Source organism: Felis catus, chromosome B1 (assembly GCF_018350175.1).
Source record: "Felis catus isolate Fca126 chromosome B1, F.catus_Fca126_mat1.0, whole genome shotgun sequence".
NCBI lineage: Eukaryota > Metazoa > Chordata > Mammalia > Carnivora > Felidae > Felis > Felis catus.
Window position 1 is genome coordinate 48844043 of NC_058371.1, and position 26286 is coordinate 48870328.

The window sequence follows — 26286 nt, forward strand, 5'->3', positions numbered from 1 at the left end:
TTCACTCTCTGCGCCCTCCTCTTCATCTCCAGGTAACAGGAGGCTCCCTAATTTCCTGGCTTCCCTCCAGAGCTCATGGGTCTTGAGCCTGCCTGGAAAATGTTCTTCCCATTCCTTTTGCAAACTTAGTTTCAACTTGCCTCTGACCTATCACACTTCGTGATCATTCTTTTGTGAGCGTTTGTGGAGCATCCAGTAGGTGTCAAGTGCTTGGGGGGGATTAAGAGAACATTAAGACAGGTTTCTGACCTCAAGAAACTTATATGCTAATCTCATATCTCATAAAAGGATAATATCCATGGTATGTGAGGAGCTCTTAACAACCCAACAACAACAACCACAGATGTTTGAATGGGCAAAGGACTTGAGTCGACATTTCCCCAAAGAAGATATCCAGATGGCCAATAAGCACATGAAAAGATGCTCCACATCACTAATCATTAAGGAATGATTAGTTCATTCCCTAATCATTAAGGAAGTGCAAATAAAACCTCAATGAGATATCACCACACCCATTAGGGTCACTGTTGTTAAAATAAACAAATAAAACCAAAAAAACCTCCAAAAAATAACAAGTGTTGGCAAGGAGGTGGAGAAAGTGAAGCTTGCACATTGTTGGTAGGAATGTAACATGGTGCGTCCATTCTGGAAAACAATATGGTGGGTCCTCAAAAAATTAAACATAGAATTACCATATGATCCAGCAATTCCACTTCCGGGTATATGCCCAGGACTGAAAGTCGGGCCTTGAAGAGGTATTTGTACACCATGTTCATAGCAGCATTATCCACAATTGTCTAAAGATGGAAACAACACAAGTGCCCCTAGATGAATGAAGGAATGAGTGCATAACATACATGCAATGGAATATCGCTCAGCCTGGAAAAGGGAGGAAACTTTGACCTATGCTATGTGGGTGAACCCTGAGGGCATCGCGCTAAATGAAATACACCAGCCACAAAAAGAAACACTGTATGATTCCACTTAGAGGGTACCTAGAGTAGTCAACTTCATAGAGACAGAAAGTAGAATGGTGGTTGCCAGGGGCTGGGGGAGAGAGAACAGGGAGTTCATATTTAATGGGGACAGAGTTTCAGTTCCAGACCATTAAAAAGTCTGGATGCTGGTGCTGGGTGCATGACAATGGGGATGTGCTTGATAATGCCACTGAACTGTAGACTTAATAATAAAACAATAACACAAAATGGTAAACTTTATGTTCTATATTTCTTATTCCAGAAACAATGAAGAAATTTATATTCTAGTTCAGGGAAACAAAATTAACATGCATAGGACATTAAATAGCAACAGCAGAGATAGGAAGAAGTGTCAGGGGAGTGGCACAGCCATGAAGACCCGGCCAGGGCACTTGGACTCAACTTCCTCAGGGAGGTTACTTCAGCCAGAACCAAGTTCATGACTATGAGAGCCAGAACGATCCCTTCAGCAGGACCGATTATATAGTTCACAGGTCCCAGAGCAAAACAATTAAAAAATTTCAACAGGTCTCCTGACAGCAGGGAATTAAATTAAACTTAGCATCCTTTTTTAAAAAATATTTTTTAAATATTCAATTTTGAGAGAGAGAGAGAGAGAGAGAGAGAGAGAGCACGAGCAAGGGAGGAGCAGAGAGGGAAACAAAGATTCTGAACCAGGCTCCAGACTCTGAGCTGTCAGTACAGAGCCTGACTCAGGACTAGAACCCACGAACTGTGATATCATGACCTGAGTCAAACTGGACACTTAACCGACTGAGCCACCCAGGCTCCCCAAGCTTAGCGTCCTTCTGAGCCCCAACTGGTCCTGCTTGGAAATGTGTATCACAGGTAGGGCAGCTAGTATTATGTGTCAACTTAGTACACTCTAACACTGAGTTATTTAATCTAGGTATTGATCTGAACATGTTTTGTAGATGTGGTTTATATCTACAATCAGATGACTTTATGTAAAGGAAATCATTCTCAAAAATGTGGGTGGGCCTTGTGCTATCAGTTGAAAGACTTAAAAGCACAAACTGAGGTTTCTGGAAGAATAATAAACTCTGCCTCGAAAGTTCCTGACTGAGTTTCCGGACTATGTGGCTGCCCCACAGATTTCAGGCTTGGGAAAATCACATGAACCAATTTCTTGAATGAATATGAAATATGAATTGGTTCTATTTCTCTAGAGGACCCTGACTGATACATAAGGGATGAGTAAAGTTAATAAAAAGACAAGCATAGGAGGGAAAAGCCTGAGGCTTTGGAAATCATGGAGCCCAATCTCTCATGTTCTACAGTTGAGGAAACTGAGGCTCAGAGAGGTGAAGAAATGTGTCCAACACCACACAGCAAGTTAGGAAAGGCAGCGTCTTCAAGCCTTTCAACCAAAGTATGTCTTGCAGCCCTTTATTTTTGAGAGTTTGAATTTTTAAAATCTATGAATGTTGCATTCTATTTCATTGTATAATTGTGTTTCAAGCTTTTGAGTAATATTTTACTTTCCAAATCTTTAAATGGCATTTCCACTCTAGGAAGGAGTACCATGTTTGTTCTGTGGTCTTCTGGCCCCTCACATCTACCCCAGCAGGAGAAGTACAGATATTAAGGGACACACAGTGCAATGGCTTATGTCTGAAACCTTGAGATTCAGTAAAACTTCAATTCCTGGAATGCTAGGGCAAAAGAATATTCTGGAAATAGACTTTCTAATTATCAGAGAACCCAGATGTCTTTTCTGGCTCAGGCTTTGAGGAAGATAATTTACTCTTCCTTTGACTTGGGATCTTTTGATGCCTGAAGGTCGTGCTTCCCTAAAATTCTTTTTTTTTTTTTAAATCGATTTATTTTGGGAGAGTGTGCATGCACATGCACGTGCACGCAGGGGAGGGGCAGAGGGAGAGAGAGAACCGATGCAGGGCTCAAACTCACCAACCGTGAGATGGTGACCTGAGCCGAAATCGAGAGATGGACACTTCACCGATCGAGCCGCTCAGCCGCCCCACCAAAAGATTCTGATTGCAGAATCCTTTTGGCATTGGGTCATGTGTACTGATCTGCTTTGCTCTCCTTCCTTGATTCCTCCTTTACTTCTATCCCAGATTCCCACCGGCCGACCTCTCTTCTCTCCCTTATGGCCCCTTATGGTGTCAGCCTCAGGTAGCATGAGCCAGCTCTGCCCCCTTGGCAAACACTCTCATCTCAGGAGACCTGGAAAGTCATGGGTGCTGAGCTTGGGACCTGTGCTCCGAGACTATGCTTGTAACACTGGACAGTGACCGCCTGCACCATCTAGAGAGACAGATGGAAGGATGAGGAACAGTGTCTCCCCTGGGCCAATGGGAAACTAAATTGCAGTGCAGCATCGGGGCTGCTGAGCCATGAGGGGTCTCAAGGTTACATTTGGGGTGAGAGGTCACCAGCCAGAAGAAAAGGTGCATATCCCACCAAGTAGAGCAGGTGAACTGTGGGCAGCTTCTCACCTTGGGCAGCCACCCAGCCCTTCATCCCACAGGGCGGAGCCAAGAATGGGAGGGATCGGGTGAGCTCTGAGGGTCTCAGAAGGATGCATCTCCGCCCAGAAAGTCTCCCCAAATGTGAAGACATGAGACATTTAAAGACCCAAGACAGATGATGGCTCACTTCACTTGCAAATGTTTCTGCATGGGGAGAACCCAAAACTCTGAGTCAACCTGGTCACCTCATGGGCAGGGCCAAGAGGATAGATAAGGGGGTGGGTAGATAGAGCTGACTTGAGGGAGGGGGCATCGAAGGGCACGGGCGTGGGGGGCCCAGGGGGGGGGGCGGTGTGTGGAGCTGCAACACCACTTTGGGCTTCCCTCAAGGTCAGCAGCCACTGTCAGCCCCAGAACAGGACTCATGGTGCCCCCCTGTGGCAGCCGTCCTGACCCAGCTAAGGTACCCAGGCGGAAACCAAGCAGCCCGGCCCTGACCTAAACTGCCTAGCTAGCTAGTCCCAAACTAACAGGTGGCCAGAAATGCCACAGAGAAGGGAGCAGACCTTGAGGGAGGCGCTTGGGGGGGGGGAGGGGGAGGGGGGAGGGGGTCGCTGAGAGGGAAGAGTTGTTTTTTTATATAATTTAACTTTATTTATTTATTTATTTATTTATTTATTTATTTTTGAAATTTACATCCAAATTAGTTAGTATATAGTGAAGCAATGATTTCAGGGGTAAAGTCCTTAATGCCCCTTACCCATTTAGCCCATCCCCTTAGCCCATCCCCCTCCCACAACCCCTCCAGCAGCCCTCAGTTTGTTCTCCATATTTATGAGTCTCTTTTGTGTTGTCCCCCTTGGGAAGAGTTCTTTATGCAACCATGTTTCAAATTTAGAAGAGGTTCCTGGGTCCCCTACAAGGAAGATCTTACAAGGAAGGTCTCCAGTTAAAAATGAGGCCCAAGGCAGGAGCTATCCAAGAACGGGGGAATGGAAGCTGGAAACATAGCTATGAGTACCCTAATCCCAAGAGGCCTTGAACCCATGGACGAAAGGAGCATAGAATAAAGCAGTCTGAGCATACCCGAGCCTGACTTATCTTAGTTTGACCCTGGTTTTCTTCCCCACGCGGCAGGGCTCTTCAGAGACACCTAGACATTTCCAGAAACTTCCAAAAGAAAATTATCAAAATTTGGGTGTGGTTTTTTTTTCACTGTTGACATCCACAAATGAATGCCTTTACACCCACACGGAGGAAGAGAACGATGTTCAAGATAACTGCAGGATGTTATTTTAAAGGTCAATACCTTGTGCACTCCATGCGGGTGGGCTGGTGAATGGATGCAGGTTTGGATTTGGAGAATGAATACCTTCCTTTGATGCCGTCAGTGCATCTCTGTGATTTTATACACGTGCTGTCATATGCAAAGAGGTCAAAAGTCTCTTAACAAAGGTAAGGTTGAAGTAAGTGGCCCGCCTGTCACCAGTTACTGAATTGGGCACCAGAGAGGGACAGAGACCAAGAGGAGATTGAGGGGGGAATGTCTGGTACTAGTTCAAGGTCAGCGTCTTTGCTCCCCCACGTGCTGGAGGCAACGGATGAGAGCAGACAGGTAACGGTGCCATCCTCTCCATCCCAGACCCCAGCCCCAGTGAGCTCTTCCCACCTTGGAGCGACCCCGACAGGTTGAAGGCAAATGTTGGCTGTCAGGGAATGGGCCTCAGAGCGGTGGGGGTGGGCAGGAGGAAGTGGGCAATTTGCTGTTGCCCACACAGCTCTGAGCGATGCCATAAACCTGGAGGATTATGACCGAGGGGTTGAGAATCTCCCAGAGGCAAACAGAGTTCATTATTAACCTTGTAAATCTGCTCCATGCGGTCTGGCATTTACTGATAGTACACTAATTGATTTGGTAATCATTAATTCCTTTAATAAGTGCTGCAGACCTGAGTCCTTTCCACATTGCCTTTAGAACGATTTCGTATTTCCTGGGTTTGCCAAGCTGCTCTCTTACAGCTAGAAAATACCAGGCAATGCTGGGTCTGGATAGGTTATGAATGTGGGGGGCCTGAGCAGCTAGAACAGGGCAGTGAGGCAGAATCAGATCGGGGTTCAATCCCAACTCTGCCAACTTACCAGCTGCATGGCTGTGAGTAAATGGCCCCAATTATCTCTGCAACCTGACTCTTAAGTGACCTCTCCCCACGACACTCCTTGTCCGGGCCTCATGCTTCATTGTGGATAAGAGCTTCTGGAATCTGTTAATTGTGGAGTTTCAATTCATTTGGGGGCACAAACATGAAATCTAAACAACATCTCAAGCAGACTGTTTAACTTCCTGGAAACATCACAGTTAATAAAACAGTCCGTTTTGTTTACTTTAGAATGTCAGTCTAATACCCAAACCTAGACTCTTCTCCTCCCCTGTGAAGGGAGGGGGGGAGGAGGGGAGGGGCACACTCTGCCCTCCGGCACACCCCCAGCCCTGGGTTCTGAGAGCCTAGAGAGAACAGGAAGGGGCGTGGTCCAGCTCTTGACCCCTCCCATCCTCCACTCTCCCTGCTCCAGCTGTCTTGAGGTTATCTGAGGTGGGGCGGGGTCTTGCTTGGTCTGGTCACCGAGAGGGTTAGTGCAAGGTGGCCTCTTCTCCTTGTAGACAGGATGATAGTTTCCTTGGTCGGCCTTTGAACTTCGCTTGGACATCCGTAGAGAGCAATCCCTCTGTCTGACCTAGACCCCTGCCAAGCAGTCCAAGCCTCCAGCCCCCTCTCGGTGGGACAAAGGTACTGTTATATGGTGAGCATTTTCCTTTGATCCTGTCATCGTGACTCTGTGATCAAAGGGTAACCCCAGTGGAGATGACGTCAAAAGCCTAATTGGAGGCCCTTTGGGAAAGTGAAGCCCGAGCCAAATGGCCTTCCATTGACCCACAACCTCCACTTAGTGGTGAGCTCTGTTCCGCATCATGGGCAGCTTCCTGGCTCTCACCCCTCCTCTATTCCCTGCTACTTCACTGAGAAGGGTGGGCAACCCGAGGTCCCTTACAATAGCCCCTGTGGGCACAAGGAACAGAGGTCAGATGTTCTTTCATCCAGACCCCTGGGTCACACACTTTTCTAATGAAGGCGACTCCTGGAAGCCTTTGTAATGTGCCTAGAGAGTAACCGTGGGACCTAATGGAATTACATGAAGCAATTGGCCCAAGTTGTAGAGCACTTTAGCTGGCCCACAGCTACTGGTACAGTTGCACAAGCTGCACACTGCGTAATTCCGGTGTCATTTCACCATGCAGGGAGCAGATTCCTTTTTGTTACAATTCCCTGGCAGAAGGCCATCAAGTGTCAGCACAAGGCCTAACTGCAGGTTGGTGGTGCCACCCTTTACCAGGCAGATACTAAGCCCTCTCTTCCCAGAACATCTGGCGCTGTTCCCACTTTGCTCCAATAATCCTAGAAGCCAAAAACCCAGGGCCCATTAGCACATGGTCCTCCTGCCGGAATTCCCCACATCTCATCCCTGCACCTTGGTGATCTCATGTCCTGCCTTGGTTTTTCTAGGGCCTCAGGCCAGGACTTCTGTCAGGGATGGAGAGACATCCAAGGACCCTCAACAAGGCCACCGTGCAAAGGGGGAAAGAGGATGGACAGGATGGGTCCCAGCCAACTTCAGAGTAGCTTTAGACTATCTTTTAAGGTGCTAGCCTAGGACAGTTAAAAAAATTTTTAATGTTCATTTATTTTTGAAAGAGAGAGAGAGAGAGAGAGAACAGGAGAGGAGCAGAGTGAGAGGGAGACAAACAATCAGAAGCAGCCTCCAGGCTCCAGCTGTCAGCACAGAGCCTGACATGGGGCTTGAACTCACAAACCACAAGATCATGACCTGAGCCGAAGTTGGATACTTAACCGACTGAGCCACCCAGGTGCCCCTAGCCTAGGAAATTTAAAGTAGACTGCATATGGACGCCTGGGTGTCTCAGTTGGTTGAGCACCTGATTTCGGCTCAGGTCATGGTCTTGTGGTTTTTGGGTTCGAGCCCCACATCAGGCTCTGTGCTGACAGCTGGAGCCTGGAGCCTGCTTCGGATTCTGTGTCTTCCTCTCTCTCTGCCCCTCCCCTGCTTGTGTTCTGTCTCTGTCTCTCTCAAAAATAAATAGACATTAAAAAATAATTAAAAATAAAGTAGATTGCATAAAAAGCAACATGTAGATACTGTGGCTGCCAGCATCTAGAGACATAATAGGAAACAAAAAATAAATTTTGAAATCTGGTATGTGACATTAATGTGATGTACAATTTACAATGAGGGCCATTTTAGCAAAATGCCTTCTGAGCTTGTAACCCTAATTAATACAGATCATTAAGTGAATCATACTAACTTTACTCCAAATTTCCTTGAGACTAATACTAAAATACCAGCTTCTTTGATGACCTAAGCCTTGCAGTCTGTTCCTTGTGTGGCAGAGGTCCTTATAACTTAAAGAAGGGAGAGACAAGGAACAGGTGATGTAAGAATATTCTAAGTTTTTAATTTATGATGTAGACTTAGCTACAATCCTGGAATGCGGCCAGATGTTTTTTTCTTCGTGCGAAGTATATTTGATGAAAAGAATTCTATGGCTACAAAATACTCATAAATGGAAATGCTTAGTAACTTAATGTTGAGGGAGGTACCACAGTTAGGTGGGGCCACCTGCTGGTAGCATGGGGTACTGCAACCCAGCCAGACTGCAGACTAAGAAGTCAGATCTCGCCATCAGGAAAAACCCAAGTGGAAGAGAAATCATGGTGGAGGGGACAGATGTAAGTAAGGGTTGTATGGATTGACAGCATACCAACAATGTCACGGTGAAGGCCGTGCCACAGGAATTCCAGGTGAAAAGGAAATCACCCCGTTTTGTCTTTTGGGGACTACAGTTTCCATTAGGAAAATAGCAATTGTATATTAAAATACCCAGTATGCCTTATCAGTACCCTCTCTTCACTCTGATTTTCAAGGTATTCCTTCAGATCTCGCCCCCCCCCGAATCAGAATACATCAACGGTTTTATAATGGAATGGCCAAGATTCACTTTTCAGAAATTTATTTCACTGGGCTGTTCGAACACATTTCTCTCCTCCTAAAAGCAAGAATCCTTCGGTTTAACTCTGTCACGCTCCACTTATCCTCAATTATATGGTATTCCTTATACCATCTTTGCTACTGCTTTTTCTTTTCTACTTCTTTTTTTTTTCAATATCAAAATGCAGGCGTGTGGGAGATAGAAAAAAACAGCATAAAAGGAGGACACCCCAGAGCATTCTGATTACTGGCGGTTTTATTGAGTTAGTGGCACGTGGGACTTCTTCCCATGATCGGCGAACGCAGGCATTACAGCGCGGAGTCCAGAGGGAGGAAAGGCTGGGTGAAGGGACAGGAGGGCAAGGCCTGGTCACTTGGTCACGTGCAGGGCTCTCTCTAGGGGCCTATCGCTCATCTTGGGGGCAACTGAACTCAGACGCCCCCATGTTTGGAGAGGCAATGTTCACATCTCATTTCTCCCTGAAAATAAAATGAAGGAAAATGGAAGGTGAGGGCTCGATATTCACTGACAGGCAGCAACCAATACTCAACTTCTCATCAACAAAGAAAGGACATCCTTCAAAGGAAAACTAAAATGTCCACTGATTTTTCTGCCTTCGTCCCTGGGCTCTGGCTACTGGTGCCATCATTCCCAGGCTGGCTATGCTGCCCTGTTTCTGGCTCCTGCGGACCTGCTGGGCCCGGAAGGATGACAGGTAAGGCCTGCATACTCACCCGTTCTTTTGACGGTATTCCTGAAGGGCCTTCTCTGCCACAGTCTCCATAAATTTAGGATTGTTCCTGGAGACTTCCTCTGGGACCATCACAGAGATGGGGTCGGAATCAAAGAGCTTCACAACCACCTTAGTGAAGCCAGAGGGAACGTTGGAGTCAGAAGTCTGGGAGCTCACCTAGAAGGAAGAAAGGTAAGAGAAGGACTGAAAAACTGGTCCAGATGGACTCATTCTGCAACAAAAGCCAGGCAGAAATCTGGGCAGTGGACCCCTTTTGCTTTTGACTGATTTTGACATCTGGACAACTCCGTGAACAGAAATGCCCGAGTTCAGAGACACTTGTCTGTTCGTACAAACATTGTCTGCAAATGACCAGCCTGTGGGGAGCCCCACAGAGACAAATGGGTCCTAAGCCACCATATTTCCTTTGGGCAGCCACTGGCTGGGCCAGTGGCAGAAAAGGAATCGGGGAAAGAAAAACAAAAAAAAGGTTCCCAGCACTAGAGAGAAGCTTTCTATCCCTGGTGGAGAATAAGGCCCCAGTTCATGAGGCATCCAACATAGCAAGGCAGCTTCGTGGAAAGAGCACAGGCTTTCTGGCCAAGCACACGAGTTCAAACGCCCAGGCGAGTCACCTACCGGTTATTAAAACTTGGGCGCGCTGTTGAGTCTCTCTCCCTTTCCTCAACCGTAAAATGGGGTCACGACGGTCTACACCTCACGGGGTCATGAGGCTTCCGTGCAACCATGTGCGTAAAAGCTCTTATGTTTCCTGCCGTGTGACAAATGCTCGATCCAAAGCATAAGGGCTGCCTTTAAATTTTTTTTTTTCAACGTTTATTTATTTTTGGGACAGAGAGAGACAGAGCATGAACGGGGGAGGGGCAGAGAGAGAGGGAGACACCGAATCGGAAACAGGCTCCAGGCTCTGAGCCATCAGCCCAGAGCCCGACGCGGGGCTCGAACTCATGGACCGCGAGATCGTGACCTGGCTGAAGTCGGGCGCTTACCGACTGCGCCACCCAGGCGCCCCAAGGGCTGCCTTTAATACCTTCATCCCATTTACTCCCAGGGAAGGTTCCCATGGCCTCCGGACCGTGTCCCGGGCCCCCGAGCTTCGGTGCGCGGCCAGGACATGACTCACCGTAGTGACCTGGAGATAGAATGGGTCTTCACTCTGGGTGAGATTAGCCAGCTGGGACACCCAGCTAAACTGCTCGTTCAGCTGCTTCAGCAGAGAGGACGTGTTGAACATCTTCTCCTGGTAGGACCGAAGCAGCTCGTCGTACAGCTTGGTGAACTTCTCTGCCATCTGCAGGGAGTTGTTAAGTTCCTGCCGCAGCAGCACCTGAGAGGGGTTGCTGGCAGAACAGTCTGCCCAGAGATGGGGGGGGGGGGAAAAAGGCAGAAATGTAAAGGGAAAGCTAAAAAAGGATAAAAACATGAATGGAAATCCGTCCTCGGAGCCAGGACCGAAAGCAGGGCTGCTGTTAAGTCCCGAGCCACAAACCACGTGTTGTCAGTCTGCAACGTTAACAGGGCTCACCCCGGAATGTAAACCAGCACGCAGCTTCCTTCATCGATGAAGTCTTGCTCTGGAAAACAACGTCACCTGAACTAAACAGTGTCCTTAGAGACATCATTGATTTACCTTTGGGTGCAAGACCCTTATCCCTTTGGAAGACTGGTGACAAGCAGTGTGGACCACACTTTGAGAAGCACTGATCTCAGTCTCTGTGCTCAGACCCGGACCTGCTCTTGCTGCCCTGATGGATCATTTCCGGAGCCGAGGGAGGGGTTACTTACGGCTACCCTTTGTGGGGACCTACTCGGTACCAGACACGACATAAGTGCTTTAGATAGCCCCTGTCTCCGATAATCACATCTATTCTGCCTTTAAGTATTACCAGCGATGACACTAAGGCCCACAGAAGTAAATCAATTGTCTAAAAATCATAGAATGAATGATTCATGGGCTACTCAGAGTAGGCCCTTCCTACTCTGAGTCTATGGTTCTAGAAAATTCTCCAAGCCTGTCTTTGGAGCATATCTGCAGAGCTGGAAATCCGGTGCCAACAGTCAAAAGAGGCAAAAGAGCTGGCCAGGGTCCTCGGGGCACAAAGCACAGCAGCCTGGTGGCTGGGGGTCCCGGCTTGCCCATCTTGGTCCTTGAATACTCACTGCAGGTTTCAGATTGAGAAGAGCTGGCAACTACCCACTATCTCTTTACAAACTACTGATTTTCTTTCCCTAATTTTTTCAAAACTCTCCTAAGGAGGGTGCATCCCCTGACTTGGGGAAGACAGATCTTTGCACACTGCATTTAATATAAGTGATTACCATAGGTATTGCAACTTCAAAAATGTTAGGTGGGGCAAGAAATAAAAGCCAGGTTGAAAAGACAATACAATGAATAATCTTAACTCTTTCACCAGAGAAGAATTAAAAAATAAGGAAAGCCATTGAGAACCCAGACTGTCTGGAGCAGTGGATCTCAACTGGGGGCTCTGCTAACCCCTGCTAACCCCAGGGGATATTTGGCAAGGTCTGAAAATAGTTTTGGTTGTCAGGACTGGTGGGGAAGGGAGGCAACTGGTGCCCACTGGGGAGAGGCCAGGGGTGCTGCTAAACAGCCCACAGGGCACAGGACAGTGCCACACGACAAAAAATCATTTGGTGTGGATTGTCAGGAGTGCCAAAGTTGAGACACCCTGGTCTAGAGTGTTCGCGCAGTGCGTGCTCATTTGGTTCAAGCACCTTCAGTAAGAGGTGGTGACTCTTTCTCAATGCAGAAGAGAAGGCAGTTTAGGTAAGCTGCGACCAGTGACCATTAACCTCAGTGCTGGGTCGGGGGCGTCTGGGTGGCTCAGCCGGCTGAGCGTCCAACTCCTGATTTTGGCTCAGGACATGATTTCATGGTCGTGGGTTCGAGCTCCGAGTCGGGCTGTGCGCTGACATCGTGCAGCCTGCTTGGGATTCTCTCTGCCCCTCGCCCCACCCTCATGCTCACTCTCTCTCTCTCTCTCTCTCTTTCAAAATAAATAAATCAACTTGAAAAAAAAAAAACAATATCAGTGGTAGGGGTGCCAATTTGAGCCCTGGCATCTGTGTGTCTCTTTTTCTGGCCCTAAACAGGACTTTCTTGTGGCAAAGTACTATGTAATTTCTGCAACTTTAACTACGATATTTTATGGGAAAAGCCCGGGAGGCTTGGTTGAGTGCTCATCTACACTTCATACATCAGCCTCTCACAGCACTTGTATCTATTTTGCAGTGGCTTCTAAAATTATAGGAGTGAGGCTAGGAATATTTAACTAGACTCTGAAGGCTTGCCCTGGCAAACCCAAACGTATTCAGAACAAAGCCACAAGATTGATCCGCAATGTACAAGGGGAACAATTAACTCTTTCTGAGCACAGACTATTGTGTGCCAGGAACCATTCTAGATGCTTCGACAGCTGTTACTCAAATTAACAAGAAACTAGTCAATGAGCAGATCTAACAAAACTGAGGGCAACAGCTGAAGGGAAGTACAGTCGACCCTCAAATGTGTCCACAGTGTGGATTCTATACCAGGCAGTACTGTGATGTCGTTTTTCTCTTCTTTATGATTTTCTTTCTTTTCTTTCTTTCTTTCTTTCTTTCTTTCGTAAGAGAGAAAGCAAGAGTGCGGGAGGGAATGGGGGAGGGGCAGAGATGGAGGAAGACAGAGAATCCGAAGTGGGCTCCTCGCTCAGACAGAGCCTGAGGCAGGGCTCGATCTTATGACTGTGAGATCATGGCCACCGGACACCCCCTCTTCTTTATGATTTTCTTAATCTCTTTTTTTCTAGCTTACTTGAAGAATACAGTACATAAGACACATTGAATATGAACTACGTGTTAATAGACAGCTTACGTTATCGCCTCCTTTTACCCCCTCGTTGTTCAAGGGTCAATTATATTTCCTTTGCTTCGGGACCAACCACTACCGGTGACCCATGTGTTCTGGGGACAGAACACCAAACACTGGTTAAAAACACGTCCCAAACACCTAGCTCTCCAACATAAGGGTGTCCTATAATCTTAAGAAGTTACTCAACCATTCTGTGACTACGAGCTTTCACCTCTGTTAAGACAGGGACAATAACTGTACCTAACTCAGGATCATTCTGAGGAAGTGAGTAAATGTTTGCCAAGTGTTTATAGTGGTGCCAGCAGAACACACGGTAAGTGTTTGTTAACCAGAATACGTATTCTCTAAAGTTCCATCATCTGCAGGGGAAAATGAGGAGGTCTACCAGGCCGGGCCCTGGGGAAGAAGATAACTGGAGAAATCAAAGAATGCTGTCTCCCGATTTCAGGGACAGCCCTCCATCTTAACTCGTGTCTACAGATGAGGGGCCCAGGTGGAGCAGGGCCGAGGACCGTCCCCAGTGCCACAGCCAGAAGGCAGCAGAGTGGAATTTCAAGTCCCATGTGTCTGACCCCACAAAGGGAGCCCCAGTGAGGGACCAGGGACCCAGGGCTCCCCGACTCACCCACTGACAAGATCTCCTGGCACTTGTCACACTGGTCCTTCATCCTCAGGCACCCCGTGGAGTTGTGACGGATCTCCTTGCACACCATACGGTCTTGGTTGTCTTCTGGAGACACAGGAGGGAAGGGGGAGTCATGCTGATGGCCCACACAGAGCAATATAGTGATGGGCCACCCAGACCTCACTGATCCTTCCACGCTCCCGTTTGCCCCCCTGAGATGCAGGTTGGAAAGTAGTCATCTGCCTGCAGACTGATCGGGGCTCCCCACAGAAGGACCAGGAGCTGGCTCCCAGGGCCTCGCCTCCCACCGTCTCTGGGGGATGAGACCCTCCCGCCGCCACACTGCCGTTAGCTCCACGGGCCTCTCTTTGGCATCAGAACCCATTTTTGCTTTGCATTTCATCTGGCTCGTTTCTCTCCCCCTAGCCAGTCAGCAAGCCCCTTGAAGGCAGGAATGGGATCCTCCTTTGAGCCGCCTTACAACACAGGGCTCCCCCCATTGCGGATATGCAGTAGATGCTGTTCAATTCAAGGTCCTTCTGTATTTCCAGACCATTTCAAGCCAACACACTGCAGCATTTAGGAGATGGTGTTGGCCAACTACGTCTATTAGTTCAACGAAGGAAATCAGTTCTAAATATATTGACTTTTCATGTCCATATTAGACTTCATTCCCTGAAAAAATATTCACTGCATGCTCATTTTCCACCAAGGCCCCAAGGTTATAGCCATGAACGGTTTTCTAAACTGTAATATGGACTCATTATATAATTGGTCACCAATATATGCATGGCATCCACATAAAGCCACCTGCGTTCCCGAGAGAAAGGCTGTCTGGTTCTCTCGAATGAACTAATCAATGTCATGACCACCAGTTGCTGGGAGGGGCATGGTAAACTTGGAAAAAACAAGGTTCCAAGTCTGGCAGGGCTAAGTTTGACCAGGTCATACTTTTCCGGCTGTGAATACTTGGACACACTCCTTTACTGTCATAATTTTCTCCTCCTTAAATGGGGATAATACCATTCATGGAGTTGCTGGGGGGAATAGAGACGACACACGCCAGGCCGCCAGCAATGTTCTTAGACTCTACTGAGCTTCTCAATAACCTGCTAGTTCCCATCCCTTAGGAAGAATGAGACATTTTTTCACCTTCTGTGAATTCCATCGGAAAGTGGTAGGGAATTCTCTGGAGGTTGATGTCCATGGCCTGTTGAGCCTGGTGTATCATGTCGAAGAAGGGTTGAAACATGTCGTGGAAGTTCAAGGGTTGGAATGCAGGGAAAGGCATTACGTTCCGGGCGAAGCGGGACTTGGGATTGAAGAAGAAAGGCCTCCTCTGTAATGAGCTGAAGGGTGAGTAGTGGTAAGTATCCTGGGGCTCACGGGTGAAGAATCTGTCCTGGAAAAGCTCGTCCATAATTCTGGATGCCCGGTTGAAGCTGTCCTGCATGACGTCCAGGGCGTGGGTCTGCTGCCGGTCGTTCTCCAGCAGGGAGTCGATGCGGTCGCCATTAATCCAGAAGTAGAAGGGAGAACTCTGGTTCAGGAACTCCTCAAGCTGTAACAGGCAAAATGGGCAAGTTAGGAGAAGGTTGCTAAGGTCCCAGGCTCCTCCTGCCCTCCTGCGTGTTGAGAAGAGCCGATCCTGACCCCTCACTGCCCTTGGGTCTCCTCAATCATAGCACGTGACCAAAGATCCTGCTGGGACTGGCTCCCTGGCCCCCCAACTGGGGGGCCAATGCCCTTCCATTCTACCTGCCCAATGGGGAAGAATTTAGGAAGGCCTCTGAGGCCACGAGATGCACAGACCCCCGTCACCTGAGACTAGTCTCTTCTTTGACCAAGAAGGATCCCACACCCCTGCTCAGCCAAGGGCCAACTGACAGCCTTCAGTTCATGAGCTCCAACCAGGCGAGGCCCTCAGGGGAGGATGAGATCAATATTCATGTGCCAAAGTTCTTAACTCCTTCTGCCTAAGCGGGCACAAGGATCTGCTGTACCACGAAGCTGTTACATTACCCAGCTAATAATTTCTAGAGAAGAACCTTCTAACAGATGGCCAATACCTGGCACATGTGCGGTCCATGACTTCACATTTGTGCACTCATAGCAACTGATGATGGGCGCTCTGGGGGCCCCAGTGCCTCCGCAGCCCGGACTGATGAGTTGCATCAGGGCTTGTGAAAGGAAGCTGTGATGTTGTGATTTATAGTAAGAAATGTATATTTGGTCTTCGTGGGGTTCCTAAAGCCCTTAGAATTTCCTTCCAGGAGAGCAATAAAGGTCTTTTGTTATGTTAATGAGGCGGCTTTTGGAAAGCACCTAAGGATGGGGGCTGGTGGCCAGAGGAACGAACCGGGTGAGAACAATTAGAAGGTGGAAGTTTTAATCCCACCTCCTGAAGTCGGGGGGGGGGGGGGGGGGGGGGGGGGGGGGGGAGGGTGTGGAGGTTGAATCCATCCGCAATGGCCAATGATTTTATCAATCATGACCACGGAAGGAAGATTCCATAAAAATCCCAAAAGGATGGGCTTGAGGAGCCTCTGGGTCGGTGTACATGTGAAAACACTGGAGAGGGGCGCCCTCTCAGAGGGCGTGTTAGCTCCCCACCCTTTCCCCACACCTTGCCCTATGCATCTCTTCTGTTTTTTCTGAGTTATAGCCTTTTATCAGACACCAATAACCTAGTAAGCCAACTGTGTCTCTGAGCTGTGAGCTGCTCTGGCAAATTAATTGAACCCAAGGAGGGGATTGTGGGAACCTCCACTCTGTAGCCAGTCGGACAGAAGCACAGGTGACAAGCCAGGCTTGGGATGGGCGGCTGAAGCTAGGGGGTGGGGAGGACGGTCCTGTGGGCCTGAGCCCTTACCCTGTGGGATCTAATGCTGCCTCCCAGGTGGACAGTGTCAGAATGGAGCTGAATCGTAGGCTGCTGTGGGGGAATTGCTTGGCGTGAGGAACACCCCCCGCGCGTCGGAACTGGGTGTAGGACCATAGAAGCATATTTCACTCAGTTCTTCGCACCCCCCACTCAGAGCCTAGCTGTCCTCAGCGGCGCGTCCCCTTTCACCTGTTGGCCAACCAGGCCCGAGCCGCTTCTGCAGACGCGAGCATAGAACTTCATGCAGGTCTGTTTCAGGCACGGCTTACACTCCTCCCAGAGGGCCATCATGGTGTCATTGCACACCCCCTCGGACGCCTTCAGCTTCATTTCAGAGTCCTTGGTATCACTTAGGGCATCCTACAGGGGGACACGAGGCCAGGTTAGCCACACAGAAACCACAGGCTTCACGCTTTCCAAGGGCGCACGGCGATGCCTGGCCCTCCCTCCACCGCTCAGGCGGGTCTTTCCAGGGCTGGCCACACAGCGTGCTTATTTCCTCCTCTGGCTCCTATATCCCTCACTCGCCTGGATTTCCCTCCCCACCCAGCTCTAAAGACCTTCCCAACTTCAAGACCCCGCTTTTCCTTACAGTTTTGTCCAGCCACTAGAACCCATGTGGATATCCCCTTCCTCTGATGCTGCACCTAGTCTCAACCCCAGGATTTACCGCTCCCTTATACCTAATTTTCTCTTCTCCACTTTTGGGGTTTAAATGTTGTCTTCCAAAGCTTCCACCGATGTCCTGAATCTTATCTGTCTATTGCAGCCACAGTCCCTGGCATGCAATGAGAATAAGCAAGCTTTCTTGATCAAAGTCACTGGGCGTCTGGGTGGCTCAGTCAGTTAAGCGTCCGACTTCCACTCAGGTCATGATCTCACAGCTTGTGAGTACGAGCCCTGCCTTGGGCTCTGTGCTGACAGCTCAGAGCCTGAAGCCTGTTTCAGATTCTATCTCTGTTTGTCTCTGCTCCTCCCCTGCTGTCTCTTTCTCTTTCAAATATAAATAAACATTAAGAAAAAAATTAAGGTGGCTCAATCAGTTAAGCATCAGACTCTTGGTTTCAGGTCAGGTCATGATCTCACAGATGGTGAGTTCGAGCCCTGTATTGGGCTCTGTGCTGGGATTCTCTCTCTCTACCCCTCCCCTGATTGCTCTCTCTCTCTCTCTCTCTTCCTCAAAGTAAATAAATAGCCTTAAAATTTTTTTTTCTTAATTAAAAGTTAAAGTCACAACAACTACCAAAACTCTCTCGTACATCCATGTCACTTGGTCCAGTAATTCTATAAGAATCCATCCCAAAGAATTCCTGCCATAAAGGGAAAATCCCTATGCATGAAGATATTTGTTACAGTATTCATTTATGGCAGAAAAAAAATACTGGAATCAATCCGGATGCTTAAAACTAGAAGGCCAGTGAAGCAAATTGTGGTCCACCCAGAGGCTGGACAAGTAGTTTGGCAGGGGTGTTCATAGTTAAGTTTTAAATAGCGTAACAAGCACTTTTCCATGTTAACCGTGATTTTGAGTATAGCGGCTGTCAAAAGAATACAAAGGGGAAAATGTAGTAAAAAACGAATCACATGTTAACAGTCCTCAGGTAAGAGGGTTATGGAAAACTTTTTCTCTTCCACTTTTCTATATTAAAGTCTCAACAAATGAATGTATTAACACTTCCAAGAAGAATGAAGTAGACCATCCACACCGCAAAGCAAATCTACACTGTGAAGAGCTGACCAGGAAGACACGGACTTCCAAGAGATCCCTCCTCTGTTCCACGTCCCCTGCACCCCTGGTACCCTGCTGCTGCTGGAAAGGCCACCATACCTCTTACCAAGCCAATTGACAACCATCAACTGCCCTGCCCACTTCCTCTCTTTCCCGTTCACATACTGAAGAACTAAGAAGCAATGTAGTCTTGGGGCGCCTGGGTGGCTCAGTCGGTTGAGCGTCCAACTTCAGCTCAGGTCATGATCTCACAGTTTGTGGGTTTGAGCCCCTCGTCCGGCTCTGTGCTGACGCCTCAGAGCCTGGAGCCTGCTTCAGATTCTGTGTGTGCGTGTCTCTCTCTCTCCCCCTCCCCTGCTCACGCTCTGTCTCTGTCTCTCAAAAACAGATAAATGTAAAAAAATAAAATAAAAAATAAAAATAAGTAATGTAGTCTTTTCTTGAACTTGATGTGCTTTTATCACAGAATCTGGATTGTAGAACATCCAACTGTGATCATGACCACAAAAACTCCAGAACAAGACTTGCCTGCCACCTCTACATGAGCTACTTGAGGATTCTCATAAAATGGTGAGAAAAAAACCACTGAGGCCAAGGAAGGGCACGAAGTGTCAAAAGAAAGAGCTGCCTCCAGGCCAGCATTTCCTGAAGCAGCTTCCACGGAATTGTGCTAAAAGCTATCAGGGGGAGAAAAAAGGATGCTCTGATCAATTCCATTTGGAAAACAAAGGGTTAAGTGAAATTACACAAACTTCTTCGCTGCAGAACTTCTCAGAGCCTTTATTTTATGTATTTAGTTATTCGTTATTATCTTTTTTTTTTTTTTGTAGCTTTTAAAAGTTCAAAACAAAATTTCTAGGGAGAGAGCACATGAGCAGGGGAGAAGGGCAGAGGGAGAGAGAGAGAGACTCTTAAGCCTGATGTGGGCTCACAACTGTGAGATCATGACCTGAGCCAAAATCGAGTCAGATGCTTAACAGACTGTGCCACCCAGGTGACCCCTCAGAGCCTTTAAAATGCTTTACTATGGGGGCTCTGGGTGGCTCAGTCGCTTAAGCGTTCAACTCAGGTCATGATCTCACAGTTCGTGGGTTTGAGCCCCGCGTCGGGCTCTGTGCTGATGGCTCAGAGCCTGGAGCCTGTTTCAGATTCTGTGTCTCCCTCTCTCTCTGCTCCTCCCCCACTCATGCTCTGTCTCTCTCTCAAAAATAAATAAATATTAAAAAAAAATTTTTGTAAATGCTTTACTATGCATTATGGGTCATGAAGGTAGCAGGTGACCCCGTCTTAGCATTTCGTTCATTAGGGGGAGGGAGGCAATGGGAGTAGGTTTTTAGGGTACACTTAAGGAGACTATTGATTTTTAAAATAAGTTGTTTATTGCATTGTGGTGTTTTAGTTTTGTTGAGTCATTAAGCACAGTCTAGACCCGCTATTTTCACTATTGGACTTAGGTGTCTCTTCATGAAATAGTCAGAACTCTAGAAAGCCGGGGGGCAATACAGCTGTGTGCCTGCCTTAACCCCAAAGGTATTGTCCCTGCTAGGTAAGCTTCCTGCCGGCAGGGCCCCATCCCCCTCCTGATCTGGGACAGACTTTATCCAAAGCCTACCTTGGAGCTTGCATAGTCAGGGTTTAGAAAAATCTATTGAAGTGAATCCTGGCATCATCAGGCCCTGCGCCAGGCTGGTAAAAAAAAAAAAAAAAAAAAAAAAAAACAAAAACAAAAACAAAAAACACCAGATCCAAGATCTCACCCCTTGAAGCTTTCAAAAGCAAAGAAACTCTCCCTATTTATTAACTGCAGCCCCAGCATCAGCTGACACCAGCCTGGAAGGGCTGAGGGTCACCCTGGCAACCCAGCAGGGCCCCACTGGAGCCCGGGCCACCCCTCCTCTCTAGCAGAGGCGAGCCAAGGGGGAGGGTGCGGTCACCTGGCTGTCCTCACCTCTTTCTTCTTCTTGGCTTCTTCTAAGTTGCTGAGCAGGGATTTGCGCTCTTCGTTTGTCTGTTCTATCAGAGTCTTTATCTGTTTCACGCCCTTGAGGGCGTTTTTAATTTCCTTGTTAATGTACTTACTCCCCTCAGTGGACATTTCTGCAAGAGAAGGGTCGGGAGGTAGAGGGAGGAGAGAGGACGAGACTGCGATGGGGCATGTAACCCTAGAACCAGCTGGAAGGGTCGGGAAGGCCAGCTGGGTGTAGGAGCTGCCGGGCTGGCAATGCCCACCCTGGCAGGCAGCCTTCGGGCCCCAGCTTTGCCCTGACACGGGTTCCCATCCCAGGGCCTATTGTGGACCCAGGGCCCACGTAGCGACTACACCAGCGGCTCAGGAACACAGCCCGCTGGAGCAGGCACACCCCAGAGGAGGGACAGCAAGCAGCACCACGCCACGACGCCCCTGTGGCTCTAGAGAACCAGCCTGCCCAGCTGCAGAAGAAAACTTTCAAGGAAAACAAAAAATCCCGGAAGTGTGACTGTTTAAGCACCAAAAGGTAAAATATTATCTTGGATACAAGTGTTTCTGGAATTCGGCTTAGCCGCACATCTGAACTTCTTTATTCCACGGTTCCAGGTGATGGGGGACACAAAGATGAACGAATGGCACCGTTCTGCGAGGAGACTGCGATCAAGACACAACACCGCGTGACAAAGGCAATGAGACAGTGTCCCGAAGAGCGGAAGGAGTAACAGCTAAGGCTTTTCTGGCGGTTATCCTGGGCCAGACACTGAGTTCGGCCACTTCACGCGCCTTTTATTTAATACTCTCTGTGCTGGCGTCGTGCCCACTGCATACATGAGGAAAAGGAAGCACAGTGAGGTCAGATACCTACCCCAGGTTATACAGCTAGGGAGTCACAGAGGTATCAGACGCATACCCAAGTCCGATCTCAAAGTCTGAGTTTTCAACTACTGCCTGCAGAGAAGCAGTCAGCTTGCAGGACAAGGGTGGGGAGGAGGGAGGACAGGTTTCAGGAAAGGCCTGGCGGAGGAGGGGACCCCCGGCTGGGCTCTGAAGGAGGACATTTCTCCCTTCCTGGATATGGAGCATTGAGTTTCTAGGTGGACTGGTATCAGATACATACAGCAGGCGCCATGGAAACTCAGAAATGGAAACTCACAAGGCGCAAATGATCCAGGCTTCATAGACCTTTGTGGACAAGGTGGGAGCACAAGACAAGCGGACTGGTGAGGGAACAGCCCAAAAGGAATACAGCAGCATCCAGTGCTTTCTGAGCACTTAAGATACACCTGAAAAACGTCTAGGAGTCACCTGACCACAAAGAACCTAGGCCAGGCAGCTTGGAGAGACGAGGCTCTGGGAGAGGCCGGCCCGAGCCAAGCAGACCTGATGCACAGGAGAAAACGGTCTTTACCACTTGGGGCCCTGACAGTGAGGAAGTGTGGCCGAGGGGAACCCCTGCTCCACTTACCCTGGAGCTCTGCGTCTGAGACCGCCTTGTCTCCCAGAACCCGTCCATTCTCACAGGTCAGCAGCAGCCCCACCAACAGTAGGAGAGTCTTCATTGTGCCCGGCTCTCCAATTCTGGAATCCCAACAGGCCTCTGTTTGCAGAGAACAGGAGACTGTCATGGTAACAGCTAGACAGCCTGCTGGTTTCCGGCCCAGCCTGCAGCCTACAGCAGCTTCCCTGGAGCCCTGCCCTCAGCCAGCCCCTGAGCTGGCAATGCTGTGTTTTTATCCCTGGGGAAATTGGGAGAAAAGATCAGTCTTGCCCCCGGACACCTTCAAAAGAAAGCAGAGGCGGTGGGTACACGGAGGAGCCATAGGAGAAGCAGCCTAAGGCAGAAGAAAGGAGAACTCTGGAGTCAGAGCCCTGGGCTCAGGTCCAGCCCTTCCCCTCCTCCCCACCCTCCTCCTCCTCCTCCTCCTCCTCCTCCCCCTCCTCCTCCCCCTCCTCCTCCCCCTGAATTGCTGACTAAGACTGGACACTGCTTTCTGCATCCAGAAAGGACGTCTATCTGATGATACCTGCTCATATCAAATAAACCCTCAAAACACCTCTCTGGGATGACTCATCCGGCCCTTTCCATCCCCACCCCTAACTCCCTAACATGGGGATGGCCTCCCAGAGCTCAGCAGCCCCCCTGCTGTGTGCACCACTAATCCTGCCCACAGGCATCACCAGTCAATCACACCTTTTTCTCCACTGAGCCTTAACACCACCTAAAACTGCTTTTTAAGACTCAGAGGCAGTGACAGCCAACCCTTTGGGTCGGCAAAGGACAATAAATCCCATTTGCCATCCCTGGCATGAGACGTGAGCCAGGCAGCATAGATTTGGGGTATAAATACAGGAGAGCAGAGGGTGGGGCAATTGTGCTCAGAGAGGGGAGAGGGAGAGAGAGAGAGAGAGAGAGAGAGAGAGAGAGAGAGAGGCAAAGTCAAGGGGTTAAAGGTGGGCCCCCTGCCTCCCCAGGAGAAGTTCCCTCTGGATGGACATGTGCCTCGGCCCTGCCAGGTCTCTTTCACAGGGCTGTTCCCTTTAAGCCCACAGTAGGGTGCCCTGCCAAGGTGACCCTGCCACCACTCAGCTGACTGCTCGAAGCCCAGGACAGCCCAGTCTTACACAATGGACCCTTTCCCAGAAGCTGAAGTTGTTGCCTAAAACAGAACCCCCCTCCCCAGCAGCCCGTCTTCTGGCCTCCCCCTCCCACTGCTTACCTGAACTCACTCATTTCCCATAACAGAGCAGGGAGGTGGGGTTGCCCCCCTTCCTGAAATCGTGAACATCTACAAACTGCCTTCAGCTCAGCAGGCCCGTATGGACACTTGGTAGCACATTAATAAAGGAAGCCTCTCCCAGAAAGTAATTAGTAAAACAGCCAAGCTGTGGTTCCTCCACTGGCCACACAGAGCAAAGGAGCAGCGTGGGAGAAGAGAGTGGGTCATTGCCTTCCCCAAAGACAGGGTGGGTGGCTGAGTCGGGGTGCTATTTCAGGCCTGCCAGAAGGCCCAGGGCTCCTGGGCTCTGCCCTAGCTGCTCACTGAGGCCTGAAACACCTCAGAGAGAAACAGAGCTTTTGTTAGGCCAGAGAGAGAAAGCCAGCAAGAACACCTCTTGGGAAGAGGCCCCTGGATACTTCTCAGAATTCATACAAGAGCCTCAAAAATAGGTTTGGACCAGAAGAGCACTGAATGAGGAGTCCAGAAACCCAGCAGCCAGTGCAGAGACTCCCATCAGGACCCTGGGGTCCACTGGGGGGCCAGCAAGTCCTGAGCTGAGAAAAAGATCAGTCTCCTGCCCCATCGCTCCATCTCAACTGGGTGGGGGGGGAGAGGGGAAGCAGGACCCTGAGACGAGATAGGGGCTCCCCAAGGTTGGCAGCAGGCTGGCCACCCCAGGATGAGAATCCAAGCCCTCCCAGCCTCCAGCCCAGTGTTCTTTCTTTGACACTAAGTCAATTAAATCTGAGCCTTTAGTGTCCTCATCTGTAAAACGTCCCCAACAAAGACCTCAGAGATGGGACTGTGTTCTGTAAATCTGGGGTCTTATATAATCATAGTAAATTCTGACGATGTCGAAATCTGACCCAGGACCAATTGTGGGCTTTAGCAATATCTATCGGGGAAGTGGGGGGAGGTGGCATGTTTGGAGAGGGTCAGAGGGACTGAAACGGGCACCCGTGGTCCCTCCTTGTGTGGCTTTGCTATTAATGCAATGATCAGCTCCTTTACAGTACCTACGAATCAGCCTGAGGTGGGATGGGGGGGGGGGGGCTGGGCAGCCGTGGGGGGGGGGGAGGGTGTCTCATTATCATACTGATTCCAAATGTGAGATTGATACCACTAGTTCAAGGATGGCACTGGAACGGGGGCTGGACAGGGAACTGCTTGCCCTCGGACTGTCTGCGACTGTCCTGGGGGCCTGGCTGCCGGTTGCTCTGATTGGACAAGCCCAGCCAAGGCCCTCCTTTTCCCCACAGCCCCCAGGCAGGCTCTTTCCCCCAAGGAGGCTTAACCCTAGGAGAGGGAGCCACGGGAAGGACACAGGCACCTACGCAAAGTGGTCACGCAGCTAGTGAGCTGCACGGTTTTTAAAGCCCGAGGCCCAAGCTCCTATCGAACCTCCTCCCCAAATGTAGAAACTAAAGGAGAAAAAAAATAATACACCTGAAATTTACACCATCCAGAGGCAAAAACTAGCACTGTGGTATATTTCCTTTTATTTTCTATGGATTTGTATACAATTAGATCCCTTATACCCACTACCTCCAAAGAGTCTTTAAAAGCACCCTTTTGTGGCTGTGTAACAGTCCATTTTCTGGTGTACTCTTATTTCACACGGTGGGGCATTTAAATTGTATGTAGTTTCACGCTGTTATTATAATGAACACTCCTGCCAGTATCCTTTCATTGTATCTGTACTTATTCTTAAATTCTTAACCTCTCTCTTTTAAAATCATCATCATCATCATCCTCAGCAGCATTTTTTTTTTTCTTTTTTCCTTTTTTTTTTTTAGGTCCAGAAATTCTGGAAGATCAAGCCTTCAGTTCTAATCCCGATTCTGACACCTACTTGCTGTTTATCTTGGGAGACGGTCCTAAACCTCTCCAGGCCTCAGATTATCATCTATAAAATGAGACAGTTGGATCAGACGTCTGAGGTCTGATGGAGTATGCCTGACTTTTCTGTGATGCATCCTGGTGCGTTGGGAAGCAGAAAGAGTGGGATTTAAGTGGTTGCAACATGTACTTAAAATCAAAACATAAACACACTATGGAGACAACTAGAGAATTCTCGGGAGCAAACAGGATGCTTCAAGCTGGCTAGCTGACAATCATCACTGGAGATCAGTACCTGTACAAGGAAGATGCTGCAGGCAGGCCCTTTGCGGGCACCCGGCTCCGCCACTCACTAGTCTGGGCCACCGGCTTTAGGCATTAGTTCTCCAAGTCTTTGTCTCCCCATCTTTGCAGGAGGGTCATTACACCTGTCCTATTTAGCCCATCCAATTGTGGCTGGAGCTGGCGAGCGCCGGAGCTCCGGAGTCCCGGCCCTTGCGCCACCCCCAGCAATTCCGCCTCCGGCTCGGCGGCCTAGTGATGAGGCTCGGACCACCTCCCTTCCCCGGTTTCCCGACTCCATCCAAAGCGCGGCTGTGACAGCCTTGTGAGTACCAGCGATCTTCCCGTCCTCGCCTGGGTGCCACCCCCGCCCTCCCGTGGGGCCCGATGGGGCTCTGCCCCGGGTAGACGAGGAGGTGGGGACATCTCACCGGTCAGCGGCGCCCGGCGACGGTGCGCTGCTCCTGGCGACGCGTGCTGAGCACCGCGAGGCGCGCGTATTTATAGCGCTCAGACTCGTATACACCCCCTTTGGGGCTGGCTGCAAACCTGCATGACTCACGCCCAAAGAACGCCGTGGAATTCACCGGGAGCTTTCTGGAAGCTGGCGCCAGAGGGGATGCGGAGGTGGGGGGTGGGGGAGTGCTCCGGTACAGCACCCGGCGGGGGGCGCGTAGGGTGGAGGGGAGGGAAGGCAGGGCATCTGCACCGCGAAAGGCCAGACAGACGCTCCGTGCCGCCGAGCACCGCTCCCCAGGGGGTCGGAGGGAGGGGCTCAGAGTTGGAAGACGGTGCCCCCAGGAGGGGAGAGCTTGAGTTAACATAAGGCCGCTGGGCGAACCCTCCACGGGGTTCCAGGGGTGCACTGCGCTCCTGAGCGGTTCCCAGTCCAAAATAAAATCTCACGGCTCTTTTCACATTGAACGTGAGCCATTCCTCTTGTTCCACTGAAGTAGAAGAAGCATCAGAAATAATGCGGGTGGGATGGGGAGGGTGTTGTGCTAGAGAAGAGCACCTAGGAGGAAAGAAACGATTTCTCCAACCCCACAGTGACCAACTCCACCCAACTCCCCCCAACTCCACCACAGTGACCCCGGTGGTCCTTTGGCAGACCT

At 49.5% G+C, this 26286-nt stretch overlaps 1 protein-coding gene across 1 annotated transcript; it reads right to left on the reverse strand.

Annotated features, from left to right (window-relative positions):
* Positions 1-8732: 8732 nt before the first annotated feature.
* CLU (clusterin) lies at positions 8733-25762 on the reverse strand. The gene is made up of 9 exons (XM_003984800.6): positions 25603-25762; positions 21796-21927; positions 20310-20458; positions 16822-16992; positions 14901-15309; positions 13749-13853; positions 10373-10602; positions 9230-9405; positions 8733-8974 (listed from the first exon to the last, which is right to left on the reverse strand). Exons 2-9 carry the CDS (start codon positions 21887-21889, stop codon positions 8965-8967), a joined length of 1344 nt encoding a protein of 447 aa, XP_003984849.1. The 5' UTR covers positions 21890-21927; positions 25603-25762; the 3' UTR covers positions 8733-8964.
* Between the last annotated feature and the right edge of the window lie 524 nt (positions 25763-26286).